The following is a 14,309-nucleotide window of genomic DNA, read 5'->3' as shown; positions in this document are numbered from 1 at the left end:
ATAAGTTTGATGGCTTTAATTTTGATTCTACAATTTAAAAAAAAAAAGAGACAAAAATAAACACATTAAAAACTCCTCACTGCTTCCGTATGTTGCAGAGCATCACATTACCAGTGACAACCAATCAGTAAAGACACTTCATGAGAGTCACAGGTCTATCCTCGCTCCTGTGTGTTTACTGTGCACTACCATTCATCCATGCAGTCTGACTCGTGTGTATGAAGACACACAAAATGATAATACTGATAAACACAAAGTCAGTACACTGAATTCATTTTCAAGATTAAAAGCGATCAACTTGCTTACACACAGCAATAACACACACACGCGCACAAAATAAATGTGGTTTCAAAGGTTTTAAAGTGACAGCTACTTACCCTATTCTGGAAAAAGGATGCGTGAAAATGTGCTGTTGTTGCTGATATTGATATCAAACTAATTTCTTCAGAGCTAGGGTTATGTAAATAAACTTTTTCCATTTTTGGCATTCCAACGGGCCTGGAAGGAAGAAGAGAAGGCTTGGTTAGAGTATATAACAATATATGTAAAATGGAGCCATAACTCACATCTCCAGCTTTCCATTTTTATATTCTTGGACTGTATTACAATAGCTTTGCATGATTCATAGCTCAAATTAATAGTTTTTGCATTATCCTGGGCTTCGTGCCTCTGTGTAAACATATTAGCATATTAGGGATATCCCCTCTCACTGAGATAATACAGATCAAAGAGATCCAAGACAGGAAAATTTGGACTACATATGCTGACCCCAATGTTTGCAACCCTGGCCATGTTTAATATGAGCATCCACCATGACGCATTCAAAGAAGAAACCGAGCAGCACCGATAAACATGCCATGAAAATTAAAGGTTTATGAGCTTGGGGAACCGACTGGTTTAGACTGTCTTATGTTAACAGATACTTCAGAGATTTTTGGACATTAACCTACAGGTGTAACTTTCCTGTGGGGACAGGATTTGACATTCAAAAGAGTGACTATCTCTGCATTGTTAACCCAACACCCCAAGCTCATCATAAACTCTTTGATTTCCAGCCTCAGAGTGAACCTGCGGTTTCTGTTATATCAGTATGCTATGAAAATCAACTCGCAGATACACGGAACTCGGCGTGTTTATGATTCTCGTTACTGAGTGAAATAAAATTGAGGGAAGTTAGTTTTCAAATTCTGCTAAAAATATTTTGTCTGCTGGTTAAATCTGAAATAATCCCCTGAATGCTCTTTGACACAAAAAATGTATTAAATACATTTTAAAAAGTCATCATTCTAAAGTCGAGCCACCATCATCACAAGCTCGGTGACACAATTTTTATGCCCTTAAAACAATCACAGCTGATAAGCAAATTGTTTACTAAGAAAGTGGGACAGGCGAAGATGGGCCGCGACAGCCGGGTGTCTGAGTGCGAGTGACCCCCGCTCCTCCGAGCGCTCCTGAACCTGCACCCTGGTCGTGTAAAATTTAGCCACGCTGGGTGGGTGTGCCTGACTGGAATGTGACATATTAAGTCCAGCGTAGGTGAAGCTTGGGTCTGTAAGAGCTAAAGCATATGTGGTTTGTAAAATGAATTCCACAGATTGCTCAAATATTTTCTTAGAATTTATTGTAGACATGCAGGTGCACTCTGAGTGGAGGTGCACTGCAGAATGACTAATACCTAAGAGCTGTATGAGTACAGCTAATACTGGTTAATATTATGATCAGTTATTTAACATGTTTACTCTCAGACCCACAGAAACAAACAGTAAATTTATTAAACTTTTTAAAAAAGAGGAGAAGAAGAAACTGGTCTTTTTATCTTTCGAACGATTGAATGGGGTCAGCTCTATATTTCCATGTACGGTTATAGCTTCTTTTTTTTTGGGGGGGGGGGGTTGTTTACCATGAATTTGTCAACTTCTCCTACAACCTTTGATATGTATGTTTAATTATACTTGAGCTTTTTTGATTGTATGTTTCTTTATAGACTACACTGGGATGTTTTGCAGTGAATCGTGACATTTCCTGTGGCAGATGTCTTGATTTCAGGAGTTGGAAAAAGTACGTTTCTGTATAAAATATGACTGAACAATGAAACAGTTTGGTTATCTGAGTGAGAATTAAGTTAATTTCCTTGAACTATGATCATATTTCAACTCCGTAAACTCCATAAATATGTAAACGTGGCGTTAATCAAAACTTCCACAGCCTGGTGGGGACTAACGTTTTAGTGAAGGATGTGGTAAAAAGCAAAAAAAGACTTTGGCACGATACTGGTTTTATCTTTTAAAAATTGCCGTAAGGCAAATTGAAGTCTGATCCAATATTCACTCAAGTGCAAGTTCAAACAGGATCACACAAACAATGTGAGAATCAAAGCGTAAATCACACCACTCCAAAGAGAAAGAGACTCACTGTTCATGAAAATCCAACATTGGAGGTTCAAATCGTATAGGTCGACAGTTCCCACGGTGTGTGGACGTGCTGCGAGAGACAGGAAGGTGTGACAGCAGCAGAAAAATCAAAATAGGAAAAACAGCCTCCATGTTGGTGTGCATTTCAAACAACTGAGAGGTCAAAAACATGAGCGCACGGTCAGTCTTCAGACTTTTTTTGTGAGTGCATTAACCAGCAGTGTGACCACTCCCATTGGCAGAGCATGATTTCCATATGTAAAGTCTCCATGAAAATCTAAAGATTCACAGGAAAGGCAAAAAAAAAAAACCAACAAAAAAAAAAAACCCCAACAACAACAAAAAAAACCACCTCTCTCTTTGTGTCACCCTTGGTGTGTATCACTCCCCTTATAATAACAACTAGTTTTGAGAATCGGGTAAAACTGGCCCCATCGCGCAGCTCGCCAAACCTGTTTGACAGCAGGTGTATCTTAACAAGAGAGAAGCCCGTCCCTAAATACAGGCAACTCGTCTTTTTGGCCTTTATGCAAATCGCATGAAAAGAAAAACTCATCAGCAATGCAGACGTGGCACTCAGCGGAGCCTCGGGTAAAATATGTAATGTCACCGCCTTTACAAACACCACAACAAACAAGTGAAAATGTTTCATTGTGATTTTTCAAGAATCTCTCACAGGTAACTGCTCTAACACTACCTGGCAACTTACAGGAGATCAGTTTCACCTTTTTACTACCCAGACAAAGGAATCAGCAGTGAGGAGACACGATGAGCTTCCCGCAGCACACAGCAACGTGGCGGCCCTGCCATCGCTTCTGCCATCGATGAAACAACTACTGACAAATTTCGTGACATTAAGGAATCAAATGGGTCCTGGCTGTGAATCCTGTCACTGGGCTCAGCGCTAATGTGCTGAATGCCAGCATGTAACTGGAGCAGCCTGAGGAGGTCACAGTTAGGACTGGGGCTGCTGGCCACAGATCTCCATATGTGCAGTGACAAGTTAACATCAGCATGGCCAAAGACGTCACCGCCAGTTTTTTAAAGATTCTGTTGGTTTCATGGTACATCACATTATCATTAAAATCATTTGTGCAGGGGAGTCACGTGGGACCGCCGAAGAAGATGGCCGCACACTAGAGGCGCTCCTAAAGCCTGTTGATTAATGTTCTGAATCTGGAAACATACACTCTAGCTGTAGTCGTAAATTGGACACCCTTTGTGGACTTTGAAGCTTTTCAAGGATTACCGTCTTTGGAAAATGGCAGGTAACAACAAAGCAAACTTTTTTAAGGGAGCTACCACGAGAAAGAAGCAAGCTAGCATTAGCCTCGCTCCGGAACCACCCGAAAGTGCATCTGCATCTGAGGCCGCCTCTCCAGTAGTTGAGGACGGTATAGGGAGCGAGAGCAAAAAAGACATTTTTGAAGAAATTAAGAAGATGAACGCTACTCTTCAGGTCGTAGCAAAAGATGTCACCACTATTAAAGAGGCCACTAAAGAATTGAAAGATTCGGTGGAAGATATAAAAGTGAGGTTAGGGGAGGCGGAACAACGTATATCAGACATGGAAGATGCCAGCGTGCTTACCGAGGCAAAAGTGGACAAATTCCAGAAGAGGATGGACGCGTTGTGGTCGCGAGTGGAGGACCTTGAAAACCGTAGCAGGAGGAATAATGTACGGATCATTGGACTCAAAGAAGGGGTGGAGACACCCGGGAACGTGGACAAATATGTGATGGAGATACTGGCCAAAGCATTTGAGCTTTCTGGAAGTGAATTTGAAATTGAACGTGCCCACCGTTCCCCGGTGCCAATGCCGGAACCTAACGAGCCTCCCAGGGTGATACATGTCCGCTTTCTACGTTCATCTGCTAGGGAGAAAGTGCTTCGGGTGGCCAGAGAGAGGCGTGGAGTCGATTGGCAAGGCTCCAAGCTATCCTTTTTTGAAGATGTTACAAAGGAGCTGGCGGAGAAGAGGAAGGCATTCAACCCGGTGAAGAGGCGTCTTCGGGAGCTACAAGTGAAGCATAGGCTGATGTATCCTGCAACGCTCGTTTTCACGTGGAACGGACAAAAGAAAGCATTCAAAGACGGAAAAGAGGCCGAGAAATTTCTGCAGGAGTCGACTTAGAGGAATGCGGGACATGATGTAACAGATCGGAGTAGTGTATGTGGATTTTGAAATAAGGTAACAAACAAACAATGGGCATAATGGGGCTGTGGCGGTGGTGCTGCTGTCGGATGATTAGCGTGTCTCACGGACCACGAGCAGTTTGGGGTCTCAAGCTAAAGTTAGTTAGGCTTGGGTAGGAGGGGAGGGAGGGGGCGCTTAGCAACGTTGTTCAGAGTTGCTATGCAAAGAAGGGTTTTGGTTTTGTTCAGGTTTGTTTGTTTTTTTTGTTTGTTTTTAATGACGGCTAGTTTGATAAGACCAGATGGGTTTTGTAATATTGAGTGCCTATGCATATATTTGTGTTGTGTTGTAAAGCGCACAAGGTGTGCCTTACCCCATTTCTGTTAGAAAGCGATGAACAGGTATACTAAAATAATATCGTGGAACATAAACGGATGTGGGGACCCAATCAAGAGGAGGAAGGTTCTAACATACTTAAAATCTAAAAATGCAGATATAGCGTTTATTCAGGAATCCCACATTGCGGGGGAAGAAGAGGCGAAAAAATTTAAACGAGACTGGGTGGGCTCCGTTTTTCATAGTTCATATTCGAGTAAACGAAATGGTGTATTGATCCTTGTTAATAAGAAATTAAGCTTCGTGTTGCTGAAGAAGTATAATGATGACGAAGGACGCATTATATGCTTGGAGGCCTTAATTAATGGGGTTCGAACAGTTTTGTGCAATATTTATGCACCTAATAAGGAAGAGCCAGTTTTTTTTCACAAAATTAATAAGATAATAGGGGATCATGTGGGGCAGGTGATATTGGCTGGGGATTTCAACCAGGTGATGGATGGGATAATTGATAAGAGTAATCCCAGGGGTACGTCTACACCCAGGGACAGAGAGGCTGTTCATTTACTGACAGAGGATCTTTGCTTAACGGACATTTGGAGGTTAGTTAATCCCAGTTCAAGGGAATACACGTTTTACTCCAACTGTCATAAAACATATTCGAGGATAGATTTCGCCTTAATATCAAAGTCTCTGGTCGAGTCAGTCGTAGACTGTGAGATTGGTGCCATTGCTATTAGTGATCATGCCACAGTAGAGTTGCAAATTGACTTGAACACGGATAGAACGAAGAGGGGCCGCTGGAGGCTTAACACGATGTTGTTGCAGAACAAGAGTTTCAGTGAGGAGTTAACAAAGGATCTCAAAATTTTTTTCGAAATCAATATGGGTTCCACAGACAAAGTAGCCACAGTTTGGGAAGCGTCTAAAGCATATATAAGAGGAAAGATGATTGCATACGCATCAAAAGTTAAGAAAAGTGATCTAGAACGGGTAGAAACCTTGGATAAAGAAATACGGGAGTTGGAGAAGGACTTACCGAGTCAATATTCAAATTATAAATATCAGACTATATGTAAATTAAAATGCCAGTTGAATGACATTTATAACAAAAAGGCGGAATATGCCTTATTTAGGCTCAAAACAAAATTTTATGAAGGTGGCGAAAAGAGTGGAAGACTATTGGCAAGACAACTGAAGCAGCAAGATAATTTGAATAATATATCTATGATTAAGAAGGACGGCCAAGTGATAACCTCATCGAAGGAAATAAACTCCGTTTTCCAATCATTTTATCAAGATTTGTATACGTCTGCTGGTGTGCTTGATGAAGGGGAGGTGGAGACATTTTTTTCAGGTCTACAATTACCTACTCTCTCTGGGGAACAGAAAACGAGACTGGATGAGCCTATAACAGAAGAAGAGGTCAGGGCTGCGATCTTATTAATGAAGAATGGGAAATCGCCAGGCTTGGATGGCTTCCCGATTGAGTATTATAAGAAATATATCGATATTTTAGCCCCAGTCCTGCATAAAGTTTACCTTGAGGCATTGGAGATAGGTTCCTTGCCGAGTACGTTTAATGAAGCACTGATCTCCCTTATTCCTAAAAAGGATAGGGATCTGTCGGACCCAGCAAATTACCGGCCTGTAAGCCTTTTGGGCGTTGATTGCAAAATTTTGACAAAGGTTTTGGCCTCCCGCCTGGATCAAATATTACCAGATATCATTAATGGTGACCAGGTTGGCTTTATTAAAAATAGGTCCTCAGGTGATAACATTAGAAGACTTCTTCATCTCATGCACAGAAGCGAATCTAATCTAACCCCGGTTGAGGCCTTCTCGCTAGATGCTGAGAAGGCCTTTGATCGGGTGGAATGGGGCTTCCTTATGACGACCCTCGCAAGGTTCGGGTTTGGGCCTGGGTTTTGTAATTGGGTCAAAACTGTATATGCAAGTCCAAGGGCAGCGGTTTTGACAAATGGATTGGTGTCAGGGTTTTTTCATCTTACTCGCGGGACCCGACAGGGGTGCCCTTTGTCCCTGTTGCTTTTTACAATATTTCTGGAACCGCTGGCCTTGGCTATTCGAGCAAACAGGGGTGTCAGAGGTGTTCATGCAGGGGGTATGGAACACAAGTTGTTTCTATATGCTGATGACATCTTAGCAGTATTGACGGATCCCATGCAGTCTCTACCAGCGCTACTCACGTGTGTTGAGTCATTTTCAGGGTTGTCAGGTTATAAGATAAACTGGGACAAGTCAGAGGGCATGCCATTGTCAGCATCATGTCATTCTGCGTTACTCCATTCAATTTTAAGTACTCACCTTCAGGTATGAAGTATTTAGGAATATTATTAAAACCCGACTTGGAGGATATTATGCTTTCAAATGTGGAACCTCTCCTCCTAAAGATAAAAACAAATCTGGATAAATGGGGTAAATTGAATCTTACACTATGGGGTAAAATTAATGTGATTAAAATGATGGTGGTCCCACAGTTCAATTATGTTTCCATGATGTTACCTGTACGGATTCCTTTGCACATATTTGGTCAAATTGAGAAGTTAATCAAAGATTTTTTGTGGAATAACAAGAAGCCGAGAGTGAATATAAAGAAAATGTGGGCCTCTAAAGACACTGGAGGAATGGCCCTCCCAAATGTGAAGTTGTATAATTTAGCTTTTGAATTGTCAAGACTGGCCAAATACTGGACAGGATCGGGCTCTGAGCTGAGCTGGATGAAGATCGAACAGGAACTAGCGAGCCCCTTCACACCTTTGGATGTTCTCTCGCAGGGCGCGGCAACTAATGGACAAGACTCTCATGATAACCCAGTGCTCAGGTATTCCAAAGCTGTCTGGGTGGAGGTGCACAAGTTGTGTGGAGCATCTCATCTAAGACAACCTTATGCCTCGCTATGGAACAATATTGCTGTAAGGATTGGGCGGAAAACTGTGTTCTGGAAGGAATGGCTTGTCAAAGGCATACGCAGGATAAGTGATCTTTACTCAGGGGGAGTGTTTATGTCATTTGCTGAAATAACCCGAAAATACAGTTTGACAAGAGAAAATAATTTTTGGAAATATTTACAAATAAGGGATTGTGTTACCAAAGGAAAATTTGCTCAAAGCTCGAATATGGTTGTGGAGTTTTTAGAATTGTCCAGTACAGCACATAGGGCGGCGGTTTTCTACAAACTGTTTAACAATCCAAAAAAAGAGATATGTGAAAACTTGAGGGTTATATGGCAGAGGGATCTGGGTTGTGCAATTTCTAAAGAAGACTGGCGCAGAATTTTGTCATTCTCTGATAAATATATAAGAGAGGCCAGGGGTAAATTTACTCAGTATAAATTAATACACAGGTGGTACTTCACTCCATCCAAACTTTATAGAATGGGAATTAGTCCCAGTAATGTATGCTGGAAATGTAGTTCAGATCCAGGGACATTTATACATGCTATTTGGGAATGTGGGAAAGTTTATCCCTTTTGGCAAAAAGTATTGGACAAAATAGGAAGGTGGATTGGTTTGATGATACCCCTGTCACCAAGACTGTGCTTATTAGGGGATCGGTCAGTATTACCTGGGGTTTCAAAATATGACTTTGTGGTTATAAAGGTGGGGGTGATCGCAGCGGCTCGAGTTATTCTCAGTGTATGGAAGGAACCGTCTCCTCCAGAATATAATAGGTGGAAAGAAACTATGCTGAAAATGGTGTCGTATGAAAAGCTCTTGGCTAGGATTAATGATGATAGGGAGGGTTTTGACGAATCGTGGGGACGTGTTTTTGGCTGAGATGGTTGGAACTTATTTGGTCAGGGCAATTATCTTTAGTCATGTTGTACGCTTGCTGCACTGTTTGTTTGTGTAGGCACTCAGTAAGGGAATGACTTAAAGATTTGAGTTAACTGATTTGAGTTTTTTTGTTGTTTTTTTTTAATTTTTTAATTTTTTAAATTTTTTTTTTTTTTAATTATTATTATTATTATTATATTTTTTATATATATATATATTTTCTGTTGTTGTTTGTTGGTTGTTTTGTTTGTTTTTGTGTTGTGAAATGTTAAAAACAAATAAAGACTTCAATTATAAAAAAAAAAAATCATTTGTGCATTTGTGGGTGTTTTTCTGTCAGGAGAGCGTGTATTTTATTATTTTTTTAAAGTAAGGTCATCATAATAAAACAAACTAAACACAACTAAAATACTAAATATTATCCTCTCTGGCTCTTAAATACGGACCTTAAGAAGCTGCCAGGGGCTTGGCTGTGATCAAGAAATCCATCATCTTTCCGTCACCAGGCTTCGCTTACTCTAACAGTGGCTAATCTTAATCTCGCTAAGTGGTCACAAAGGTGGTTATCAACTGCATAAGTCAACACCAGGTTTCCTAATGTGGCGATAAGCACGTTCGCATGAAAGACGTGGTGTTCTGACGGATCAGTGGGTACCTGTTGATCTCTTCTCTCAAACACAAGCTGCTCCAGAGCAGAACAGGGGTCCAGCACAAGTTACAGTGGTTATTTACACCAGTAAGAAGTGAACCACATTCACAACAGTGAAAGCACCTACTCCTGCTTACTACACCAGACCTCTGGCGTTCTGTAGTTCTGTTGTACCACTTTCTGTTTTCAGTTGGCGTTTCATTTCCTGTGACTTCTGTGCTCCCTGGTTACTGTTAGTTGGTGTTTTAGTATTAGTTGTTTATCTTTTGGTTACTTCCTGTTTTACTTTGTAAGCTCAGTCTCACCGGTGTCTCATTCCCGTTTTACTTCCTTTTTTTTCTTGCTGGATTCCCTCCCTTATGTTTCCTTGTGTTCTATTGCTGGGTTTCCCCTTTTTTTTTTTTCTCTCTCTGACTAAGTCGGTTTTTTTGCCTTCAATGAATAAAGACTCCTTTTGTTTCTTACCTGCCTGCCTCTGCATTGCCACACCAAATATACAACACCACTGTAGCTGTTTGTTCACCAGTACAGAGGTTTATCTGGCAAATACATATCGCAAACAGACAGGTTTGAAACCACACACACACACACAGAAAAAAAAAAAGGGGAAGTTTAACATCTAAAAAGGACTGGAACACACACACTGACCTCAAACATAACTGTCTAGGGAGTGGTCACGCCATGCCCCTAAAGATAACCTTTGTATGGTTTACATGCTGTCTGAGCTGTATGCTGGACCCTGATAAAACATCCATCTGAAAGGTATGCGAGCCCTCTGTGACGCTTCAGAACCGCTATACAGGAACATGATGCAACCAACTGACTTTTTACACACTTCCTCTAATGAAAATAGTCCTTACTTGTTTGAGCACTTCTGCCTGTTGTTGTGCCAAAGCTGGGATAAAAAGAGCCTGAAGCAAATAATAACTTCCTCAAAAAAAAAACAAAAACACTTCAGTCACATTCGACTGCATGAAAGAATCCTGCCTGCTTCTAACAGCTGCTGCAGGCTATAAAACCAATGTCACTGTGGACTCGACTCATCCTAGAACATGTGGCCAGAAAAGCGCTCAGGGTGACACAGACAGAGAGGTTTCTCTGATGATCAGTGGCACAGATATTTGCCCTTTTTCCCCACAATCTAATTTTTTTGTATAATTTTACCCCCTAAATGATCTTAACATGCTGTCACAGCAGCCGCATTGAAGCAGTAAAACTTGTTTTGCTTTAACACAATACACTTTGCGTTTGCTTGTTGTCCAGGCAAGTTAATGTAGAAGCACACGGTTTAAAAATACAAATACAACATTTTATTGAATTCATGCTAGTATAAAAAAAGGGAGGATTTCTCATACCTTTGTTGATGATATAAACTAAAATCGATGTCAGACTCTCCCTGCAAGCACAACACAAACATACAGTAAGAATTAATCACAATATCAAAAACCAGGGGATTAATTTGGTAGTTGAGCAGGGCTTTAGCCTCTTCTTGCTCTGTGAAGGTCCGTTACAATACCATTTTAATGGCCTTACCTGTAAAAGGCTGCCCTCGCCAAAATGTAGAACTTCTAGTATTGTGTCTGACTGAATGAATGCTGCAAAGAGAAAAATAGGAAGATCAGAGAGAAACACATTTTTACACTACATAAAAGAAAGCTAAAAGGGGTAAATGTTCAATAAACAAAATCATAGCATACTGATGTGTGTGAGCTGCTGATTGGGTTACCAAAACCAACTAACGCTTCATTTGCATGGCAAAGCACCTTTTTGAAATCCCTGAAAAGGTACAGACTGATTTATGGACTGGAGATGGCAGCAGCTGCTGATTGCTGTCGAATTTAACGAAATAAAAACCAACTTCAACTTCAATCTTGTGTACTGAACTAGAGACAAGAGAAAGTTCAGCCTCCAGATCTGTGCTCCTTTTCTGCTCCATGTGCGGTGAAAGAAGGATCTAATCCAAAGCTACTTTCACCAGAAGAAATTCCGGCTAGGTGATGAGCCTGATCTCAAATATACCGTAGTAGAAAAGCAGCTCATTCATTAGCTAAGAGATCAGATCAAAACCGGATTTTTGAGTTGGTGTGAAAGTGATCTGGTTGCAGTTTTTAACTGATTTTAAATGTGCTTTTCAGCTCTGAAATTTGAAAACTTTCATTAAGTATATATAAAAAAAAAAAAACGTAGAAAAAGGAAACAAAACAAATCAAAAAATACAAAACATCTGAATTAAGAGTGTAGAGAGGGAACAGCCTCACCCCAGTCTCCAGCTAAAATGTGCTTCAATACTGCATTTAACTGACCAACCCAATAAACCCAGCTATCTTATTTTACTTTCTTAGTTTGATTCTAAACTCCAATTTTCATTCAGATTTCATTAAACTAAAACATTCTTTCACACTTTTTTTGTGTTTAAGTTTAGTTTGAGTTAGGTGTACAGGTTTTGCCACCAATAGTCTCGGGAAGAGGGGTGTACCGGGGGACAGTGCCAAAGTATGTGGTACAACCAATGTGTTCCAGTTGTGTTAGTCAGCCACGGAGAGAGCGAAGCTCTAACATTCAAAGAGCTAAAGAGCTGAGCGTTAAAAATAATGCCATGTCCACTGCAGCCACCAGTTTTGTTTTTGTTTTCTTTAACGTTTTTTTCTGTGCTTCTCCCACTCTGGTGAACTTCACTGTTAGTCTCGTCTCTGATCTGGCACATTCATCAACCAATCAGCATATGAACGATGCGCAGCGCCACACACATTGAGCAATATGTAGTTGGGATTTTGGAGGACTACACCAGAGCATTTTTCTCCAAAGGCTCTCTGTAAAACATAAAATAAAAAAAAATTAAAAAAACGTGCGCAAACAGACACAACTGCGGGAGCAAAACCTGAGCATAACCCAGGTCTCAATCACTGCTGTGAACACAGAGCAACTCTGCACGTCTGTTTCAGGGTGTTATATAAATGCCAGGGTGGGGTTAAGTGAAGTGAATCCTCAGCAACCACCATTATCGACATGATTTTAAAAGGCCGGATGTCCCTTCCATCATCTGCAGAGCTTTAAATTTTGCCTTAAACTTAACAGATCTCACAAGTTGTGCTACTAGATAGACCTTTTTCTGTGTTCACAGCTCACTGTCGGCAAGCGTAATTGTTACGTTCAACTAACTGCTACGTTTAATAACACCCTGCAAGCTACAATGTAGGTTTTAAATTCAAATATCTGAGCAGAATCAGGGGATCTAAGCAGTTAAGAAACATTTCACAACTTCATTGAGCCGATGAGACACAGCCAACATCAGGCTGAGCAGAGGTGTGAAAAAGCTACACTTCCTGCTGTACATCACGAAAAAAAGCTAACAAATAATGAAAGTCTCAAGCTCTGAATACACGTCTGCACAAAATTAAACCGAATCACTCTGATGTCCTGCATCCTTTAAGTCCTAAATAAAAAATGTTAAGCTCAATCCCATCTCTACAGCAGAGTAAAACCAACCTCAGCTCAGTATGCCGTGCTCACTGTCTGTTAAAATTATATGTGTCTTTACAGTGGCTTGAAAAAGGGGTGGATGTCGCCATTTGACTGGCAGGAATAGCACCGGCAACACCTCTGTGGGTGTTTCATTATACAGTGTCACCAGTCTGTGGTCCACAAGGATGATGTGGCATTGGTAGAGATGCAAGACTCCATGGCATCAGATTTTTACATGAAACTCCACCGCTTTAGTTCTCGGCGTCCTAAGCTTACGAGTTTGTCAGGAGCTCTTGAAATCGTCTCAGAATGGACACCCGGAGAAACAAGCAGTGAAACTGGTACGAGAGTGAACAGTACTTTGCAGGCAGACATGCTGATGTTTCCACGTAGAGGACGCCAGTCTTTAACAAAAAAACAAAACAAAAACAACAACACTTCTAAGCCATTTATGTAAATCTACATGCAAATTCTGTCTTATTTGCTGCACAGTGACATTGACGTGTCTGTCATAGCCACTGCCTCACCACCTCCAGATTACAGACAGATCAATGTCTGAATCGAGTAGATCGGTTAGATAAGAGAACATGAAAGCGAGCAGCTGTCGAGTATATTTTTTTTTCCCCTCTCTCAACTTTCTTACCTAAAACAGTCACGATAGAAAGATAACTTCTTAGCGTTTAACTTTAGCTACAAAGCTCTCGTTGTTTTTCTTGTGTTGTTATTCAATCGTGTCCGTTTCTCTCGCCCTAGGAGCTCAAACTCGCCGCTGTTTAGTTCAGCTCCAGCTAAGGTGAACAAAGGGTCAGGATTAGATCCATCCACACCAAAACAGCCTATTCAGCCTCATGGATGGTGTACAAAGTATGAAAAAAACTGCAGTAAAGACAGCAATTACTCAAACCTTTCAACAAAATGCATTTCTATCTTTGGTTTGGAGATGCCAGCTTTATTCCAGAGGAAAGAAAATCATTCCTCAAGGTCATATTGTAGCTCACCTGATTGAGCAGGTGACTCATTTTCCAGAAGCTATTGCAAGGGCTGGGGTTCAAGTCCCTGCATGGCGTTACCCACTACTCTCCCTGCTTTCCTGTCTCTACTGATGTGTCATGCAAAAAATTATCCTTAAAAATCATAATTCCTAGATCTACACCGGGCGTTTGAATCAGAAAGGTAAAATTTCACGGCCACTTCATCTGTGGAACAAACAAAAATGATCTAAAGGTAGTAAAACTCAAAGGTTTCTGTGGATGACCCTGGGGAAGGACCATTTAAACCTATCCAGAGCTTAACTGTCTAAAAGATGATGCTAAATAATCATGAATACTAAACAAAGGGTAAAATTATTACATCGTGAAGTTTGTTTTTGATGCAACGCTCTCACTTTTGCTCCTGTTATAAATCAAATCACACCCTTTTCCCCTCCCTAAAAATTAGGGCTGCCACAAACGATTATTTTGATAGTCGACTAGTCACCGATTATTTATGCGATTAGTCGACTAATCAGATCATCA

At 40.8% G+C, this 14,309-nt stretch overlaps 1 protein-coding gene across 3 annotated transcripts in view; it reads right to left on the bottom strand.

Moving 5' to 3' along the window:
• tmem131 (transmembrane protein 131) overlaps positions 1 to 14,309 on the bottom strand; it is a 43,425-nt gene that overhangs the window by 24,540 nt on the left and 4,576 nt on the right. For 2 of the 3 annotated variants that reach the window (XM_085449700.1, XM_085449701.1), the window contains exons 2-5: positions 10,867 to 10,928; positions 10,689 to 10,729; positions 2,413 to 2,481; positions 378 to 498 (exon numbers count right to left, since the gene is read on the bottom strand). In XM_085449700.1, coding sequence (XP_085305826.1) covers positions 378 to 498; positions 2,413 to 2,481; positions 10,689 to 10,729; positions 10,867 to 10,928 — 293 coding nt within the window. The remainder of the gene's footprint in view (positions 1 to 377; positions 499 to 2,412; positions 2,482 to 10,688; positions 10,730 to 10,866; positions 10,929 to 14,309) is intronic. The other variant, XM_085449702.1, reaches the window with a different exon arrangement.

Source organism: Copadichromis virginalis, linkage group LG23 (genome assembly GCF_057382275.1).
Source record: "Copadichromis virginalis isolate Kocher_CV1m ecotype Utaka linkage group LG23, C_Virginalis_male_GT1.1, whole genome shotgun sequence".
Taxonomy (NCBI): domain Eukaryota; kingdom Metazoa; phylum Chordata; class Actinopteri; order Cichliformes; family Cichlidae; genus Copadichromis; species Copadichromis virginalis.
The sequence above is the reverse complement of the archived record's forward strand: the minus strand, read 5'-3'. Positions and strand labels throughout refer to the sequence as shown.